General features: G+C 31.3%; 1 protein-coding gene across 6 annotated transcripts in view; it reads left to right on the top strand.

Annotated features, from left to right (window-relative positions):
• The window catches only part of LRRIQ1 (leucine rich repeats and IQ motif containing 1), a 297,962-nt gene extending 285,329 nt beyond the window's left edge, over window positions 1-12,633 (top strand). For all 6 annotated transcript variants that reach the window (XM_074270901.1, XM_074270905.1, XM_074270906.1 and 3 more), the window contains one exon: window positions 8,719-12,633. In XM_074270901.1, the coding sequence (XP_074127002.1) occupies window positions 8,719-8,843 (125 nt within the window). In that variant the 3' untranslated portion in view covers window positions 8,844-12,633. The remainder of the gene's footprint in view (window positions 1-8,718) is intronic.
• Window positions 12,634-21,972: the final 9,339 nt, after the last annotated feature.

The raw sequence follows: 21,972 nt of genomic DNA on the forward strand, positions 1-21,972 counted from the left end.
CTATATTTTTGTAGGTAGTCATCCATTTCACTTAGGTTATCAAATTTATTGGCATAAAGTTGGGCAAAGTAACTCATTATTTCTCTAATTTCTTTTTTATTGGTGGAAAGTTCTCCCTTTTCATTTTTGAAAATTTGATTTTCCTCTCTCCTTTTTCTAATCAGATTTAATAAAGGTTTATCTATTTTATTGGGTTTTTTTCATAAAACCAATTCTTAGTTTTATTTATTAGTTCAATAGTTGTTTTTAATTTCAATATTATTAATTACTCTTTTTTATTTTAGAATTTCAAGTTTAGTATTTGATTGGGGGTTTTTAATTTGGTCTTTTTCTAGCTTTTTAAGTTACAAGCTCAATTCATTGATCACTTTCTCTATTAAATTCCTTCTTAAATTAGAAAGTGATGCCAGTCAAAAATTTTTATTGAATTAAAAACAAACAAACAAGAACGAAAAAAAGTAAAAAAATAACTAATTCAGGACATAAGGATAGGTGGTTAAATATTGTACATTTGTAATAGTAATACCAAAGTTAACTGTTACAATTAAAGAATATTGTGTTTTGGTGACCTGAATTATCTCATTAAAAAATGTCTGATGCTACAAAAATGCACCGTAATTATATATGGCAATTAGTGCCAGTTTTCTAAAATCTCACAAAATGCTCATAGTCACCTAGCAAAGATTCCCATCATTTTTCATTCCTCTTTGAGGAGAGACAGTTAGTACTCTTGTTTATTCATTTTTCCTCCAAACCAAAAAAAAGAGAATTTTGCTAACATCTGTGTTAATTAGTTCAAGGTTAATATAGTCATGTTTGCCATATTTCTATTATATATTGAATTGTAGTTCATAAATAGCCTAATATTATTATTGTCTCTGTGAAAGAAACAGATTTATTTTAACCAATACTCTTTATACTTGTGTGAATACCACTCAATTTCTTACATAATTTGTTGCCTATTAGTTACAAAGTTGGGATCCATCTACTCAAATCCCAAAATGTTAGAGTTCAAAGAGACTTGAGAATCTATCCAGCTAACCTATACACATGCAGGAATCCTCTCTCTAAAATCCACATGTAGACATCTAGCATCTGCTTAAAGACCCCCATTTTGAGGTTTCTTGACAAAGATCATGGAGTGATTGGCCATTTCCTTCTCTAGCTTATTTTGACGATGAAGAAAACACTAAAGCAGAAGGTAAGTGACTAGCTTAAGGCAAACAGATCTTAGGCTTACACAATTAGGATATGTTTGAGGTCAGATTTGAACTCAGGAAGAGAAATCTTCCTGACTCCAGACACAGTGCACCATCCAATGACAATTAGCTGCCTCATATAATGTACACAATTCTTAAAATAATTCTGCAAGCTCCTAATATCTATTTCTATTATACAATGGTCTAATATGGACAGAGAAACATGAAAAGACATAATTCAATTTTCTTGATAAAAATTGTTGAGCTGGTTGATTTGATTAAAACTTTTTCTACATGACCTCACTATCAAGAATTACCATTAATTAATTAATTACAATTAGTTATTTAATTGTAATTACTTTACACAGGTCCCCATTGCAAAATGTGATGGAATTTTAAAAATCAAATGCTAAGAACCTCCAGTTAAAGAATAAATAATATTAGAGTAGAATATGTAATTTGTAAATGACTCTTGATAAGAAAGGACAGCCCTTGAAAATTCAAATGGAAATTTATGATTTAGGGCAAGGGAGATAATTAACAGGAAAGCTACATTTAAAAAAATCATAACTTGTTAAAATGTTAATGGACTCAAAAACTCCAACCAAGTCACTTAAACTGTTTGCATCCCAATCAGCTCCTTCTGGCTATTTTTCTAAGTCATCCAAGAATGCAGATTGTCTTAGTGAAGGGAGTATGTGTGTGATATAATTCTCTTTGAAAAGAAAAAAATCTCCATATTCAATTTAATTCCACAGACATTAATATCTTAAATGTATATAATTAACACAATGATATGCAGATCATATGAATGCATAAAGACTGGAGATAGAATGTCAAGTTCATAGTACAGTTTGTAGTGCTGGAACATAGAATGAATGACAGGAAATCTTGTGAGATGTCTGAAAAGGTGGGTAGGAGCCAGATTTTTGAGGACTAGACTAAAGAGTTTGAACTTTGTCCTAAAGTCAGTAAAAAAGCATTGAAGGGGAATGACATGATTAGACATAAAACTTAATAAAAATTATTTTGATATCATAATGAAAGTTGGGTTAGAAAAGGAGAAGCCTGGAGTCAAAGAGAACAGTTAAGAGACTATTATAATAATTCATGTGAGAGATTAAAAGGTCTGGCTCAGGTTGGTTGCTCTCTGAGTGGAGAAAAAAATACATAAGTGAAGAATATCATGAAGATGAAGTATTGCATCCTACAGAGGAAGGATAGAGGGATTATAATACATAAATATTAAACATGTACATGGTACTTTGAGGAGAGAGAACTGACCATGAAGGAAATCAGGAAGAACAACTTTGAAGATATGATGGTACAAAAGCTGAGCCTACAAGGAAGCTAAGGAGTCTAAGACACAAAAGTGGGTACATTTTAATCATGGTAGCCTGTGCAAAGCTATGTATGGATATATGAGGTAAAAATCCACTGGACTGAAAGCTTTTAAGGGTAGGAAACATGTTCATTGTATTATTTTTGTGCTTAACACAATATCAGATACATAGTAGATGCTTAATAAGTGTTTGCTGACTAAGCAAAATAAATAAGCAAAAGTGGAACATAGAATATATTAAGGAGAACAGAAAGATAGACTAGAGCTAGTTATGGTCAAATTTTGCTTTAAAGAAATTATTTTAGCAACTATGTAGGATGAATTGGAGAAAAGAAAGACTGAAGCTGAGAATCCAATGAGGAAACTATTAGAAGAGTCCATTGGAAAATGAACTGGGCCTAAATACATGCCCATTGTAAGGCAAGAAGAATAGACAGATTTGAAGGAAACTAAATTGGCAACTGATTAGGTGTGAATCTACTTGACAAAATAGAAAGAATGATGGATTTAGAGTCAGGAAAAGCTAAATAATAATACGCACACATTTATATTTACAAAGTTATTTGTGAACTTTAAAGCTTATACAAATGCTAGCAATTATCATCTATTATGTGAGCAATGATAGAGAAGGCAATGTCGAAATTGATTCTCAGGTTCTGAACCTGGGTAACTGTAGAAATCATGGTGCCCTCTTATGAAAGAGGTATTTAGAGAAGAGGCTAGTTTAGGGAAGTATAAATTCCATTTGAGACATGATGAATTTGAGCTTTCTATGAAACATTCAATTAGAGATGTCCAGCTTGTGGCTGGTGGTCTGAGACTGGGCAAGTGAAAAAAAGAGATGGAAATAGTAATTATTACGCTCATAAAAATTAAATCCCAAAGAAAAGGAAATAACAAGTACATATATATATATATATATATATATATATATATATATATATATATATATATACACACACACATACACACACACACATATATATATGTTATATGTATATATGTATGTATGATATATATATATATATGTATATATATATATCAACAAAAAATAATTAAAGGTGATTTTTAAGTAGCCGTACCCCCAAAAAATAAGTTTAATTGAAAACACATAGACAATAATGTTTATCACAGGGAAACCTAATAAAATCTATTTGTCAAAAACAGATAGTACCCATTCTGGAACCAAGAAATAACTAAAAGCAACATATTAGCAAAATACATCATCAGAAATTTGAATACCTACATAGTAAGATTTTATATTCTCTATATATCTTTTTTTCCCTCAATAGAATTTCATTTATCAAAATATATTTAAAGATAGTTTTCAACATTCATTTTTGTAAGATTTTTGTATGCCATATTTTCCCCCTCCCTTGCTTCCTCTCTCCCCAGGACATCAAGCAACCTGATACTCTATATGATATCTTAACTTTTGTGGTCACTGCAAATATTTTTAGCATTATTTTCTCTCTCCCCTGGTAAGCAATAAGAAAAAAAATTGTTCATAAGTTGTTAAATAACATGTCACCAATATTTTTATAAGAAATCAGAAAAATTTGAGGAATTTGATAAAATATACTTGATTTTTTAAATTACAAAATTAAGAACATATGAAACTTTTTATTAAATCATAAATTTCCTAATGTTTTAAAGCTTCCTACTATAATTTCAAAGGCAATTAGTAAGACTCACACTTCTATTTTATATCAACAAACATCAAGTCAAATTAATAAAATGTTTATCAAACCCCCACCATATACAGAGTGCTGTGCTACGGGCTGGAGAGAACACAAAATCTAATTGTGTATTTTGTAGCAGACATCATGAAAATTGAAATTTCTCTTCTATCTAAAATAATAAAAACTAAAACCAAACAAAATCCCAAGATAATATGTATGATATTTAAATCATCCATCGGTTTTATGGAAAAGGTCAGGATGATTTAAAAGGAGTAGCATAAAAATAACTATTCTTTTCCTCACCATCTCTACTTCACCCCAATCCTGGCGAACCTAGCTCATTCACAGAGTTTAAATTGATGTAAACGCTTTGCTGCTAAAGATTCGTTCTGGTCACTTTCATTAAAATGTTGAATTTCTTCTCCATGCTTTACTTATGCTCTATCTGCTGTTAAGTAATACAATATGGGAAGGACTTTGAAATAAATTATATCTCCAGACACACAACGTTGGATATATCAATGAAAATCCTATGACGTATTACTATACATCATGAAATTTCTATCATGACCTGCTTAACCAAGTTTTTTTTTTTTTTTTTATACATACCAGGAGTTTCATTCAAAGCATTTTACATATTAAATTACTTATCAAAACACAGCATATGTAGACCTTGACATTTGTTAAAGAACCAGGGATTTAACCAAAAAAAGACCAGAACAAATCTTTAGCAGAAAACATATTAAGCAGCAAAGAAGTGGCTGCTTGAAAATGAGAGCATTTTAACTTAAACTTCAAGACTTGCTTTCAGCACATATTTAAAAGACTGGTTGGTTGATCTGTATGATCACCTGAAAATATGCTTCAGAAGATCGTTGAAGATTCATATGGCCTGACAATAGTCTTTGAGAGAATGAAAAAAAAAAGTACTTTAGCAATTTTGTTCCAAGAGGCTATCAGAAAAGATACCTTTCATATCAAATTGTTTTCTTAGTTTGAGTCCTTTACTATTTTATTCTTGGGTAGATAAATAATGTTAGCATGATTATACATTGACTGTGCTAAATTGCTCCTTTACACATTTTTTTTCCAATTTGAGAGGTAATCATTGAACATAGTAATGGCTTCACATAATTCTGTTGTTTTTATACCACAATTTTTCTGTATCTATTAATTTGAAGTATTTCTATAATAACAAAAATATGTCACAGAACACAATGCGAGAAGATGCTTTATTGATGATTGGTCAAATTGTTTATCTACAAATAGCAAAATAGTAACACTATGGGCTTTTTAATCACACACACACACAATATTCTTTCAAAAATACTCTATTTGTTCAATCTGATCTTAAATGTCATGTGGATTGCTAATTTTCCTTAAACATTTCCATTCCAGCAAAAACATATTTAGAGACTGTTATGAACGAGCAAGCCTGTAATATCACATAATAGTTGTTTTTAGACATAATTGTTGATATTAGCAGAAGGAGTTACAACTTGCTATGAAAAGATTACAGATTGTCACTTAAATATAGGGTTACATTGTACCGGAGGGACACAATGACTTGAAGATTCAATTGAAAGACAAAATATAACAAAGAGATCCTATCCACATTAGGAAATTTTTAAAATGGAATTTGTTAGAAATGGAAGTTCTTTGGTAAACATCTAGAATATAAGGCTTGGGAGCAGTTTACTAAATATAAAATGTTCCCCAACAAATTGAAATGAATTTATCCTGAAAATTATTATTTCCAAATATAAATAATTTAATGTTGTAAATATACATAAAACATTGTCTTCTTTTTATCATGATCAAAAAGCTTTATTAATTAATGAATGTATTAATATTTTTCTGTGATCTTAAAGCATGGTGACATCAGTCAAAGCATGGAAAGGTTAAAGCATTCATTCCTATTTTTTATTAATAAAGGTAGGTATTTTAAAATGATATAGAATATGTAATGTAATTATGAAAAACTCAATCATCATCCTAGAAGACAGAACAAGTGGAAACAAAAATGGTTGTTTAATTAAAGAAAAAAGCTGATCATTGTATTAATAAACAAATTTGTCATTCTCTCTTCTTTGTAAGGTTAAAAAAAAAAGCCAAAACCTTGGATATTTCTGAGGGAATTTTTCAAATTAACTATTTCAGTTGTTAACTTAAATCTTTTTTTGGATACTAAATGATATCTCAATAGATTTTTTTCGTGAAACAATCCTATCTTGCCACTCCTTTTCTCAAAAACCAAACATACTCCAGATTGTAGGTATGGGTGTGAATATTTGTTTATTCATGGAATAGTTTATTGACTAAGTGTTGTTGTTCTTAGACAAATTTTCAAAACTCAAAATAATAAAAAAGTATGAAAAAATGTATGGCAATCGATTAATTAAAAATTATTTATTGAATCATTAAATGGAATAATACAGCTGCCTGATGGATTGTTAAGTGATTCTGCTCATTGCTGGGATTGCGCAATGGCCATTGAAGGACCACTTGTCCTGAGTGGAAGAGCTATGTTGGATAGGGGTTAGACTCAATGATCTCTAAGACCCTGTTGGACTTTTAGAAACTATGCTTTTATGTAGGATGCCCAATTTTATGCTAAAAGTAAGATAAATTCTTTTGGAAATTCTCTTAACTTTTCTTGACCATTTGTTTATATGGAAAATAATGACATTGATTTTATTCTCATTGACACTGCAGTTGCCTGAAGTGCTTAATGTAATTTCTCAAAGGGCCTAACTGATTTTCTAATTAGCAGATTTACAGTAGATGAATATGACATACTCCTGTAAAAACCAAATTCAGTCATCATCTCAGTTTATTAGTCTCTTTCCTAGGATTTCTGACATGAATTACAATTGTAAAGTCATCAAAACTCATTTTAGATGCAGATCTATTTCTAACAGAATGAGTCACCTTAAGCATGTAACCTCACTATGCATTGCTCATTCTTTTTCTCTAAAATAACAGATTTTATTCTTCCATCCTTTCAGAAATGTGGTGGTAACAAATCAAATTTGGGCCTGTGGCCCAAAAGTATAATCTTAGAATCCACTCAATTTTGAAAAGATGCCTAAGAGTAAATATTAGTTCATGACTGACCAAATCATAGCATCATAAATAAGGAGATTATGAATGAGTGGTTAAATGACTTATCCAAGGTTCCACATGAGTAAGTGTTGGAATCACGATATGATCCCAGGTCCCAGCATTCCTACTGCCCCCTAATAGGACTCAAACTCGAGTAAATTCCTCAGAATGTTTTAAAGAACATTGAAGCAGAAAAATATATTCACACATTATATTAATCACCTTTTATGCCAAATTTAAATTTAGAGAACGATTCTCCTAAGTGTCTTAAAATTTGTTCCCTTTTTAAGCCACTTGCTTATTAAAATATCCCTAATTGTATATTGGCAATTAAATGTTAATACCCAAAACATGACAGATTTCTTTTTTTTTCCAACTCATAAACTTATTCAGAAAAGGACTATAGAAAGTCAACTAATTTCACCCAGTGTCATTATGAAGTTCTATATACATAAATTAACATGATAAGTGGTGGTTTATCATGTCATCAATTATAGTCAACAGTCTCTTGCTAACCTAATGTTGTGTTCAACAGCACATTGTCCAGAAAGGCTTTATTGGGTCCAATATGACATCCACATGTGTACAAGTTAACATCAAATATGTCATGATCTGCTTCCAAGCTGCTAGGCAACATTTTTACTCTGTCTTCAAATTCACAATCAGAAAGCAAAATAAATCTTCTGCTTATCAGGCTAATGTAGACTGGATGTTGTTGTCCTTCCACCTAGCTCTTTTGTTTTTGTTTATTCCCTCTTGTTCTGTCTTCTAAGATGATGAAAAACAAAATTTTAAAAATTAAGTTTTCAAAAGTTCCTAATATATTAAGAATATGTAGGAATAATAGATTACTCTTCCAGAGTAAAGAGGATATGACCTTTTTCAATCCTGATCTCATCAATCTTATTTTTCATCTCTAGTCATTGTTGTTGCTATTTGCAAGATTTTCTCCAATTTACTCAAATCCATACACAAACTAACAATGATATGCCATTCAGGAAAAATTGAAAGCATTTACTTATTTCATAAATGTCCAATCATCAATGTATTTTCATTTATTAAAAAAAGGATAAAAGCTAGGAAACAATTATATATATATATATATATATATATATATATATATATATATATATATATGTATATAGTGGTTACATTTTCAAGTAACTGTATTTTTCAAGTAAAATTGGCATAAAAAAATCCTATCAAGTCTTCAGTAAATAATTTAACTCCCAAAACACCAAAAAGATGTTTCTAATAAATGAAATATGTCAGTGACCCCTAAGTACATACTGTTGATTTAATCATGTTTATTATTGTTTTTTCAAACCAATTTTACTTGGATCATATTAAGTGAAAGTTTATATTTAATGCTATTATTTTTGCTTTTCAGTTAAAGTAATAGCTGTTCCGGGGATAAAAAATACTAAGAAAAAATGGGTATCACATCGAGACTATCCAGTAGAGTTCAGCGATGGATGGGAAAGTGGGAAATGGAAGGCGAAAACTTTCAACTAATCTTTCAAACTTCAACATGCAAAACATATGGCGAGCTGTTTCTTTTCAAGAGGTCTGTGAATATCTGGTTATATGTTACCAATTGGATACAAAGTTTTAGAGTACTGCATTTAATTTGTTTTACTATACATGTTTTGCAATTTAGCTTTCTGGTTGAGTTATCTTACTCCCCATCAGTAAAATACAGTTTTTGCAATGATTCCTATGCTCATGTGATATGGTCTCCAGAAAAATTTAACCCTTGATATAATTGTGAGGGATTTTTAAAATAAAAAACTCTTTAGTTTTAAAAGTATTTTATGATTCCTAAGTTCAAGATAAAATTTTTGTTAGCAATAATGATAAATCTATTAATAACAATTCTGGGAAGTTTAACATCATGATTATGTATATTTTCATTGATACTAATTGTGTATTGTGTTATTAGGAATTCACATTCTGTCTTAACAAGTTTTAGATCTTATAATTGATATTATTGAACTAGATAGGGAGGATGTCATTTTCATAGGTAATTTAGTTCATGTTCATGATGTTCCTGTAAATGTTTTTCTGATTGTTAAATTTATCAAACTATAGTTTCTTTTAGAGATGGTCTTTCAAATTAAAATGAACTTGATAAATTAAAACAAATTGGATATTTTAATGGTAGTACTATTTGAACATGTGGTACATTTATTATTTTGACATATGAAAGTACATGTGAATCTAATAAGTGATTATTATTCTGACTCAGAAAATTGTTAGAAATTTATATTTTCATAAAATTATCCTCCTAAATAACCCGTTCTTTAAAGTCCTTTCCAACTCCAAGCATCATTTTGTTATGTTTCATATTTTCCCAAAGCTTACAGATGTCCAGTCTTCCTGTCTAGTAAAGTTGAGTGACAACTTAGTAAATTAAATACACAAAATCTTGTAGTTACCTTTAATGGGCTTTCAATACTATTGCTCCCTTGAGTCCAGAACTGTTTTCACAAAGTTTGAGTTTTCAGTGACTTTCCATTTAAATGTTAGTTGAATAATAGGATCCAGTCAACTTTCCTTTTAGTTTCTTCCCTTTTTGAAAGCTTTCAGCTGGAGAAAAGAAATACCTAAACTTAGCTAGGATGCATTTCTTGATCACTCCTCTCCCTTTGGATCCCCATCATTATTATCATCACTACTATTTTTCTGGACTTTATTCCCATTAAAACCTGTAAATCTCTTTAAACTCTGATTGAACTAGAAAAGTCAATGAGCCTTGAGATGTCAGTCAATAAAGAAAACATAGATTCATATGTTGTGGCCTAGAAATTGAGTTTAGAAACATAAACTCCATGTGCAATTGTTTTGTGCAACAGTCCATTACATTATTGTCTTTTTACTAACAGCTTCCACATAGCAATATAATATGATTGGAAATATTTTATGAATCTCAACTTATTTTGAAAATGGTAGGAAAAACCACATTAAAGTTGGTATTGATATTTTTATGGTTCACATACTAAAATCAGTGAAGTGGAAAGTCTTTAGTTATTTCCTTTTTATTAAATTGTCTCAGTGCCTAAAATGGACTTACTAGCATGGACTCTTATTCAGCAACCAGTTTGATTGTTTTATGCAATTAAATTTTAAAAGTAATGACAGTACTGACACTACTCTATTTTTAGGTAATGGGTGACAGTGATGATAATTATGAAAACATGATGATGATGATATTTCCTTTATTTGCCTAGTATCAAATAAGAATATAATTCCATATTGATAGTATATCAGAATATATTATTTTGAATATTGATGTTTTTCATTGTTTTCTTTTTGTTTATAAAGATTCAACATAATCTTAGGTCTTTAGAATTGAATAAATATATTAAAGAGCTCAAATTAAGTAATACTCTTTCTTTTGTTACTCAGATTGCTATTAATCCAAATAATAAATTTAAGTGAATTCAAAATAGATGTAATCACAGCATCCAACTAGTGATGATTAATGGATTAAGTGGTGATCTGGAAAAGAGTCTTACTCTAATCTTTTTCTGCTCAACATTATTATCAGTGACTTGGATGACAGAGTAGATGGCATATTTATCAACTTTGTAAATGATAGCTAACACATGACAGAACTGAAATCCAAAATTATCTCAGTAGACCAGAACAATTGATCAAGCATAATAATAATATACTTAAGATGGACGATTATATAGTCTTAAACTTGGTTTAAAAATTAATATAGATACTAAACAAGGAATCTTTGTCTAGACCTTTGTTCATGTGAAAAAGGTCTAGAGTTTTTAATATGACTCAAAAGTAGAAATGAAAGCCAAAAAAGCTCATAGGCTCTTAAACTGAAATAATAGCAACATTCTATGCAGAGTTGTCAAGGTACTAGTCTTTCTATTCACAAATTTGATCAGACCACAGCTATGGCGTTTTTGCCAGTTCTGTGCCCATATATTAGAAAGAACATTGACCAGCTGGAATCTACCCTAAATAGGACAGTTGTTGTGGAAAGAGAATTGGAAATTATAAGAAGATCAAATTAAAGGATTGTCTATGATAAGTTTGAAAAGAAAAAAATATATAAGGTTATAAAAAAATCATAAACCTAAAAGTGACAGGGACCTCAATTGTGTTTTAGTTCAAACCCATTGTTTTATGGATAAAAAAACTTAAGGACCGGGAGATTACTTACCTTGCCCAAAGTCACCCAAGGAATAATTGCTATGGGATTTGAATCCAGCCCTTTTGGCTTCAGAGACACTTTCCACTTTATTACACTGGAATAATATGCTGGAAGGAAGCATTTGAAAGATCATTGTGGAAGAGAGATTAGACATGTTTTACTTGGCCTCTAAAGACAGAACAAGGTAGAAATCAGAAAGTGGTGGGTTTCATTTGGGTTTCATTTTATCTTAAGGAAGAATTTCCTAACAATTTAAATTAGAATGGGCAGTGTCAGAAGATGATGAAGTCCTCAGAGCTGAATTTTTCAAATGTTAGTTGAAAAATTGGAGAAATAAAAGTTATAGTATCTACCTAATCAGTTGGTTTTGAAGATCAAATATAATAATGTAAATAAAAAAACTTTGTAAACTTTGAAATGCTTCTATAAATAATAGGTGCTATATCACTATCATTAATATAGCTTCTCAAGGCTATTGGAGAACAGATTTATATTTAGGGAGACTATATGGTCCACTCAATCCTGTGATTTCATAATTTTATGAAGACAGAAAAAAAACCCAACAAGTACTTCTCTGTATGTATTCAGAAATCCAGCTTTCTATATGTCACTTTCCATATGTGGGATAGGGTGAATTAGTTCAAATCACACATCATGTAAGTAGCTACTTCTGGCACAGTAGCAAATTTAACTTGTGACAAGAGAAGTGTGATAGAAAATAATGTAAATGTTGACTGAGAGTGAGTAGAGATCCTAGTGATATCTTACAACATCTTCAGGGAATGGACACTGACCACACGGATGTCCTTACTCTAGAATGTCAGTAAACTAAAATGGAAAGCATACCAAATAATTAATCAGCAGGTTCTCCATTATACAGCTAAGTACAAGTTTAGTAACTGGAAATTAAATAGGGAACCATGAGGAAATTCTAATCCTAAATAAGACTAAACCCTCTAAGAGAGCACCTGCCCTTGATAAGCAGGAAATAACTCTGTGTCTGACACTGTGCTGTTCAATTACATTTGGGTTTATTTAAAGCATGATAAGTTGAGAGAAACAGAGAGACAGAGACAGAGAGAAACAGGAAAACAGAGATAGGGACAGAAACAGAGAGAAAAAGCAACAGAGAAAGAGAGAGAGAGAGAGAGAGAGAGAGAGAGAGAGAGAGAGAGAGAGAGAGAGAGAGAGAGAGAGAGAGACAGAGACAGAGACAGAGACAGAGAGAGACAGAGAGACAGACAGAGACAGAGACAGAGACAGAGAGAAAGGAGATATGAAGAGAAACAGACACAGACACAGAGATAGAGAGAAAAAGCAACAGAGAAAAACAGAGAGAGAGAGAGAGAGAGAGAGAGAGAGAGAGAGAGAGAGAGAGAGAGAGAGAGAAGATATGAAGAGAAACAGACACAGAGAGAAAAAACGACAGAGAAAGAGAATTAAGTCTAAAAGCATACTTAGCTTGAGTAGCGCTCTGTCTAAAGGCAAAAAACTTTCTTTGTGACAAAGAGACATACACTTCAACTGAGACTCAAAGAAATTGGGAAGAAAAACCACTGGAGGGAGGCTTATTCTCGTCTCATGGGGTAGATTTTTTTTCTCCTTTTTTAAATGCAGTTGTAGCATACAAGACTTTGGACTTCAGAAGTATCATTTTGAAGCCAATTCATATTCTTAAGTGAAAGAACAATACCTCTTGCCAAGGACTCCAGCTGAATCCAAAATCTAGAAGCTGAGAGAAACTTCAAAAACTCTTGCCTAGTTTATCTTTACCTGGCAGTAACCTCAAGGTTGTAACAACAATGTTGACCACTGACTACGAAAGACTAATGGGAATGATTTACAGAAGGAATAATAGACCATGTGAGTAAAAACAGGCCCAATGGGAAAAGTACAACAATATTACCAAAAGAAATCAACAGAACTGCAGTATCAGAGGGGCAGCTGTCCCTCACAAATATTCCTATGTTTTCCTCCATATGTATAGCCTAGATATATTCCCTCTTCCCATTGTTTTTACATGTATTTATGAGGGAAATTATACTCCACACCTAGGAGAGGAATGTTTTGCTTCTACTTTTTTTCTATGCTATTTCATTAAGTGTTTTTTTTTTTTTACTTGTGCCCTCTGACTAAAAGAAAATAAAAAAGGAAGGGGAACTCCTGAAATGTAGTCTTTAAGGACATAAGGGCCTATATTGTACCTTCATTCTGGAATTCAAAGTTCAGAGGAATCATGTGTGAGTTGAGGAAGGATATCCCTAGGTATATATGAAGTATTGTAGAAATTAGAGTCATAATTTGAAAGAAAAAAAGTGAAGGATATGGATTGGCAGAGAGGAGTTTTAAGAAAAAGACATGTAATTTGGAAAAAATAAAATCATATGTGGAGAAAATTACCTTTGAGCAAAGATCTCATGTAGTAGTAGATGGGGAACTTACGTCTATATCTTAAAGTGATTGGGCAACCTACTATTTATAAGTAGTTGTACTAACTAATAAGTGAGCTACTTTGAATTTAAGGATATTATCCCTTTAAAAATTCTATAACAGGAAATTCCCAAGCCTCCTCTTATAAACCGTCTTTATAAAATATAATTCCTACTTAGGAATTTCAGTAGAATAGCAGTTTTCTTTTCTACTGTCCTGCTTCTGGACTAAAAAGATGCTGATTATTCCCGTGATGGCTGATATGTAGAAAAGGGCAACTTTCACAATCAACAAAGAATTTTGTGACTGAACAGGGAAATAATATTGGTCAGGAATTGATTTCAGCAAAAGATTAATAGGGTGGTGATAGAGACTAGAATGATAGTACCTATAGGAGAGGAAAAAAAGGGAAAAAGAAGGATTTTTTTCAATGGATTCTTTATTCTATAAGCCTAAACAATAGATAGCGATAAGAAAAAGAGATCATCTTTATTTAAAATTATATTTAATTAGCCTTTGTTTAGATACCATCTGTTTTCAAAGTCTGTATGATGTTTTGATCATAGACAAGGTTGTAAAGTAGATCAGAAGTCTTTTATAATCCTAAGAATGAAAAAAAAACAAGATTAAATTTTAATTTATAGTCCAACTGCTACATCCTTTTTCTCCTGTGTATAGATGTAAAATTGTAAGGTATGAGTTGACCTGTGAGATATCTAAATCCACTTGATAACCAATCATGCTGCAATTGGGTCCCACTGTACTTTAAACCCAAATGATCTGCATAATGCCAGACATATAGGAGTTTAAGAAATGCTTGATTGATAGACATTGATCGAATTATTAGAAAGGAAAAACTTAAGGATTTAAGAGAATCTAAGTTAAAAATTTAACAAAATATATTCTCCCATTTTCAATTATTATTTTTGTGCTGTTTGGACATAGCTATACTTATTCTTGTCACAGAGAGTGATTTCTTCTCTAAATTTAATTTATTGCTTGGAAAGAAAGAAAATATAATCTCATCTGTACTTATTGATTTATAAAAGAAATTTCAGCCAAAATATTTCTAGAAGTAGCAAACATAGGAGAAAATGGACCAGAAAACAGTAGATTTTCAGTGTTTGGTTATCTCTAGATGTATATATAGTTCTTAGGGAATATTCTGGATACATGTGTTCTAAATAAAAATAACACAAAATTTACTGCCTTGGACTATGAAATAGATTTGTGATATTCTCTGAAAGTCATTGTGTCTATGGATCAACAAAGGATTACAAGGAGATATAGATATGGTGGGCCTGTTTCTCATCTTTGTCTGTATCAAGTAGAGTTGATCTAAGCATGGAACTCCCATTAACTTCAAAAGGATGCCCATATTTGGAATAGCGCAGCCTTGTGCAAAGGACTAGGCACAGGACTTTTACTCTCATGGGTAGGCATTTTTGCATCTGTTATCATTCCTGGGAATCACCTTATTTTCTCAGCCCAAAGTTCTGAAATTTAGCCAAGAAAAGAAATTTCTGTGAGCTAAAAACTACTTGTTCAGTTTTGCAAAACTTTTTTTTGGATGATATTTGCCAAAAAAAAAAAATTACATTTTTAAGGTCTTTAAACATTAACTTCCTTAAATAGAATGCAAGTAATGGAAAAACCATTGAACTCCCAAGTCAAAATCAAACCTTAAATTCTGATTCTGCCATTTACTATCTATAGGTATCTGCTGGCAAATTTCTCTCTCAGTTTCATATCTGTAAAATGATGGAATTAGGTCTTTTCTTGTTCACACATTCTTTGATTCAGAAATGTAGGTCTCAAATATATCATTAAATTCAGAACCTTCTTGGGATATATACTTTATTGCTTTAGAAATTAGAAAAGACATTTCACTCTTCAATGATATGTTAATTTTTTTTTTTTATTTTGACAAGATGACATATCATTTCCAGCTTTCTGGAATTTAGGGTATAAAAAATAGAGTCCATTTTGCCTAGATTGGAATAATGTAAGGTGTGGAAGCAAAAATTAAATGGAGAGGACCTTTATTGTCATATGTTATAACTCATCCACCCTAAAATATTGAGCTTTGAAATTTCCCTTTCTGATCATAATCTTGTCAATGAAAATTAATTTTATCAAAAATTTTATTTAGATTATTTCCAAAATTCATAATATTATTTCCAGAATACATAATATCTTTTTATCATCCATTGTGGATAACACCCTCGAGTTTCTGAGGAAACACAGGGCAAAACTTTAAAATAATATGGTGAATATTCTTCAGAAGGAATAACAAAGCAAAAATCTTTGTGTTCTAAAAGCTTCATGAATCACATGAATCCAGCCTTCAAGAGATCACAAGAATATTGTCTACAAGACACTACAATTGACATTCCTCTCGACCAAAAATGTTAAAATCATTTAGAAAAAGGGACCCTAAGAGCCATATATTTACTTAGAAAACCACATATTAATGTTATTTGTTTTATTGTATTTTTGTATTTTGTTAAGTATCTTCCAAATACATTTTATTCTGGCTTGGGCCTCATTCAGGAGTCATGACTATATGTTTTGACAGCTCTTTTCTAGATTCTCCTTGATCATTTCTTAGCCCATTATGGTTTCTCAAAGTGATTTCTAATTTGGCAGATACTTTTTAATTCTTATAATTTTTAAAATATCAAATCCATATATGCACCCCCTATAATTTTTACCAGTTTATACCATTTTGTTCTTATCTGTAATGTGACTTCAAGCATTTAAAGATAAACTATCATATTCCACATAAATCTTCTTTTTTTTTCAGGCTAAATACTGCCAGAGCCTTCAAATGACTTTGATATGTATTATATATTTTCAAGATCTCTTACTTTCCTAGTTATCTAAATCTGTAAAAATCCTATTTGTTTATGTCTCTCTTTATATATGATACTGAAGATTTAAATAGTCCAGATTTAATCTGACTCATAAGAAGTTTAGTAAGTTCTCTCAAATTAGACTGGAGATTTTTGAGATGGACTCTATGAACAATTTTTAATATTGTTAGTAAACTTCAAAGTGATTTCTTTTAAGTACCTATTTTATTTAATGAATTTAAAAACATTATTTTAAAATGGGTCAGCTAGGTACAATGATACAAAACTATGATGATAAAAAGATTGAGTCTGGTACATCACTTGAGTTCAGGAGTTCTGAGCTGCCATCAGATATCCTCACAAATCAGTCTCAGTAAGCCTTTCCCCAAGGAGAATGTGATTTCCAGGCTGCCTTAGGATTGGTACTCTGGTCCATCTCCAACAAAATGAGCAATTTAAATTTTTCATGTCAATCAATCAGTTTTGGAATAGGGTTCGTCAGTGGCCGCTGAACTTCTAAGCCTGGACAAAATAAAGAATTTTGATCTCAAAAAAAAATCACCAGTGATTCTTCACTTGATAAACTATTCATCATAATTTTTTTAAAATAAAAGTTCTCCTTATGTCCCTGAAAAAAAATTTTGGTCTTGTAGAGATTGGATGAACATCCAATTCCTCATGATCCCATCTAGTTCACACAGTTTTACATATGTCTAATCTGGGATAGATTATTTGTAGCTCAGGAAGTCAATGAAGACTTCAGGAAGGAAAGAATATTTGAGTTTGTCTTTCAATTCAGTAAACATTTATTAATCATTTATTATGTGCAAGGTACTGTGAATAGGTGTTAAGGATACAAAGATTGTTTCCATGTCCAGGAAGCTTTAAAAGATGAATGGGATTTCAATCAGCAGATATTAGACTTAGCAGAGTATTCTAAGATTGAGAACAGCAAAAGTACAAAATATTAGTATTTATTCAATTGAACTAATTTATTATCTTTACTATGCTAAATGCTGAAGGAAGATTAAATGATTGTCACTGTCTGTGCATGAAGAACTTATGGTCTTAAAGGAGCATAAAACATAGCCATTTCAGCACTTCAAGAATTTTTGTTGACTTTCCTTCCTTCAATCCAAATTGAAACCCAACTACATCTTAATATATAAAAAATGTCTATGGCCAAAAAAACAAATAAATAAACCCATCAGTGACTTGGTGATTAAACCCTCAAAATTATAGGTATTTGTAAGATAGATACAACCTATCACCAGATCAACATTCATCTCTTTTTTCCCTAACCCTATAATGGCCCTCCTGATATAATTTGTCCACTTTGAGAACAAAGGACCAACAATAGTACTTTCCAGAACTTTGAGAAATCAATGTTATCTCCAGGTAAAGGCCTAATGAGATATCCAAGTAAAATAAACATGTATACTAATAAGTAATAAAAGGTACAGAATATTAATTACAAAAGAAATATGCAATAATTAGGAGATATAAATCATATGATAAGATCAGGAAAATCTTCCTAAGAAACAGGAATGTAAGCTCCTTGAAGTAAAAAACTATTTTCTTTTTATTTTGATATGTATATTCCCAGAGCTGAGCACAGTTCTTAGCTCATAACAGGTGTTAAATAAATATTTGTTTAATGAGTAAATGAAGGAATGTAAGGATAAGGTGAATCTGAATTGTCCCTTCAGCTTTACCAGATGGTTATTAAGTGCACTAGTCTTAATGCTAATAACTGGAGGTAGGAAAACAAAACAATATAAAAAAGAATAACAACAAAGATTTCCTGTCCTTAAGGAGATTGAATATTTCAGAAGGTAGAGTAGGAGTGGGGAGTGGGAGAGTAGAGGTGGGGGAATGTCTGTTCCTCCATGGATATGAGCAAAACCAACATAAGAATGATATGTTGAAAGAGGAAAGTTGTATGATGTTGATGATATCTTGTAAGATAAGGATATAAATATAGCCTAGAGACTGACTATAGGGGCTTTAAATACAAGAAGAATCTTGAACAGAACAATTTGTTAGGAAAATATAAGGACAGTAATATGAGGAATAGATTAGAAAGAGAGAAGGAAATTTCAGAATAAGTACTTATTAAGTACCTCCTATACGCCAGGAACTGTGTTAAGTGCTATTACTAACACCATTTTGCAGCTGAGGAAACTGAGGCAGTCAGATGTGAATATTTGGGGCTGGATTTGAGTTCAAGTATCTTGAGTTCTGGTTCAGTGGACCAGCACTACAAAACCTAGAAAACAGAGGTAGGAAGACCAATCAGTAGGAAGCTAAGAGAAATTTTCTTCAGCTTCTCCCAGTTTGCCATTCCCATAGAACCTGCTCTTTGTCTTCATTTGGATTCCTGTTCTCAGATTCTTCCCTATTCTCAGTCCATCCTTCTTCATTATCTTCCCACCCTCACTTAAATGCTGTTCACTATACTTGCCTCCTTCCTTTTTTTGTCACCTTTTTTGAAGTGTATTCTTTGCTTTACTGATCTTCTATTCTAGATTATCTTCACTGTTCCATTTCTTTCCACACCATTCACTGCTAGACAAAACAAACATATTGAATGGGTCCATGCACAAAAAAAAAAAAAAAAAAAAAAAAAAAAAAAAAAAAAAAAGATTAACTTCACTTTATGGCTTAGTAACATTTATACTTATCGTTTGTTGATTCTCTGAAGTTTATTACCATGATTCAACTGCTTCCTCACCCTGAAACTTCCTTTCATTATTCTTTTCCCTTTGGTAAGCTCCATGTAGGATCTCCAACTTTCATTTCCCTCCCAGTAATGTTTCTGACTTTCAGTTTTACTACTATATTCCCTAGTGGATAGTTCTTTCCCCTCCCCTCCCATCATGGACTTCTCTTCCCCTCCCCTGCAGGATTCTGCTCTTTTTTTATGGATTGGGTTCCCTCACTGGAATGTAAGCTTCCTGAGGACTTTCTTTTGGCTTATAACTTTGTTGTCTTTTTGTTTAGGTTTTGTAGGGGTGTGTGTGTGTGTGTGTGTGTGTGTGTATACCTGATCTCTGAATTGATAGGGGAAGGGGAAAAAGTATTAAAATAGGAAAAGTCATAAAATGGCAATATAGCCCTGATTGGCTCAGTCTCTACTATAAATCTATTGCTCTTATACTACTAGGCAAAAAGCATATCGACACTTAAGCTGTATCAGAATGTTTTGCTTGTACTACATCCCCTGTGCTTATCATAGTTCCTGGCATATAGTAAAGTGATTAATAAATTATTACTATATTACCTTCCATTCCTTTAATAGTGGCTTTTCTGAAGCCATTATTTTTCCTGAAGACACCTCTCCTCAAACTCATCACTACCTCTTTACCTGGAGTTCTTCACCTGGGATTTGTGAACTTTTTAAAAAACCTATTTTCAGGCAGCAATCATAACATACTGGTACATGTATATCATAAGTTGCTTAATAAACATTTTTAATTGAACAAAATTGTATGTCATTTGTTAATGGTGATGAAGGTAAAAAATGAACAAAGAATAATTGTCCTAAATTACAGCAAGTTTTCTAATTGGAAAAGTTGACCAGAATTGGTTAAAGAAGTCTGAATTATACAATATCCCCAAGAAATTCAGCTTTGTTGTTTTCATGTGCTACACTTACTTAAGCTAACTGCTTAATTCAGTTCTCCAAGGAGAGGAATTGCCTGGCTGGATTTGATTATGTCTAATTTTTAAAAATTAGCATTATTAACTTGCATATTGTGTGTGTGGGGGGGTAAAGTCCTATGGTTCTTTAAAACAATGAATTCTTTTAAGTAGGCTAAACACTCTGTGGTCATCTTAGTTACAATCTTAATTTACACAACAAACTCTTTCTTTACTGAAATGCAAAAGTAAACTCTAACCCAACCCAAGTGGAATGATCATAAGTTTAAATTTAGATTCCCTCATATATTCAGTTTTCTAAAAGTATACAAAGTATCAATAGGTAAAGGAATGGAGGTGGAAAATGAGGGAAGAATAGATAATTTCCAATTTGAGTCTCTACTACTATGTCTAGACTTGTGAGGACAACATGAATAGTTCTCTAGATTTCCTGGTAGCATCTGATATTGCTAGCAGCCACAACAGGTACATTTAGGAATCCCTATTTTATGGGACAGCTACTGTATATGTCCAAGGGCTTTTCTCATATTTCTTTCTACTTTAGGAAGCACTGGACACTTAAGGTCCTTCTTGGCTTTGACTTTATTTATTAAAACGAAAATCCTGTGTAACAAAATAATTTGAACATTTCTTTCTTGTACTCATTGTGATACCTGACCAATGATACCTAACCAATTTCTCTCTCTCTCTCTCTCACACACACACACTATATCATATAAATATGTGTATGTATATATATATATATATATATATGTATATATATAAATTTTACACACATAGGTTTATTTATACGTATAAAAATCTTGAACTAGTTTGCTATTGCACAATTTATGAAATGTGACATAACATAATATGAAATAGAAGGCTTAAATTATTTTGAAACAATTATGTTTTATTATTTTGGAATGTCCATGCTTTATTTTGGAATGTCCATGCTAATGGATAATATAAGTAAAAATAAATTAAGATTTTATCGCAGGAAAATTATTCTCCATTCTCAAAATGAATTTTAACAGTTTAAAAAATGTGAAGAAAAATCAAAAGAATAGTTAAATATATCTAGTTTCTTTTCTTAGCTCATTAGTCTTTGATTTAGGTTTATTTCTTTATAACTTTCAAATGCATGTTTCAGGTTTTATTAACATTAGAAAAACTTCAAGATTAAAAGACATTCCTAATCAATTACTTTCATTTTACTTAATTCAATTCAATTCTTGAGCATTCCTTAATGTAATGGGATAATAACTACACATCAAAAACAGAAAAAAGAGGTGAAATATTAAGTATGTAAAATAGATTCAAGAATGTTATTTTAGACCACTTTAAAATTCCATGGAATATGCTTTTATTAAGTACCTACCATTTGTCCTCATTTGTCTTAAGTACTGGAAATACAAAGACAAAAATGACAGGCAGTGCCCTCAAAGCACTGTATTGCAGTACTTTGCTTGCCCACAGCAGGCATTTAAATAACTTTTGATGGTTTAATTCTGCCAATGAGGAAGAAGGCAATATGAAG

The sequence above is a fragment of the Sminthopsis crassicaudata genome, chromosome 5, assembly GCF_048593235.1.
Source record: "Sminthopsis crassicaudata isolate SCR6 chromosome 5, ASM4859323v1, whole genome shotgun sequence".
In the NCBI taxonomy this organism is placed as follows: Eukaryota; Metazoa; Chordata; class Mammalia; order Dasyuromorphia; family Dasyuridae; genus Sminthopsis; species Sminthopsis crassicaudata.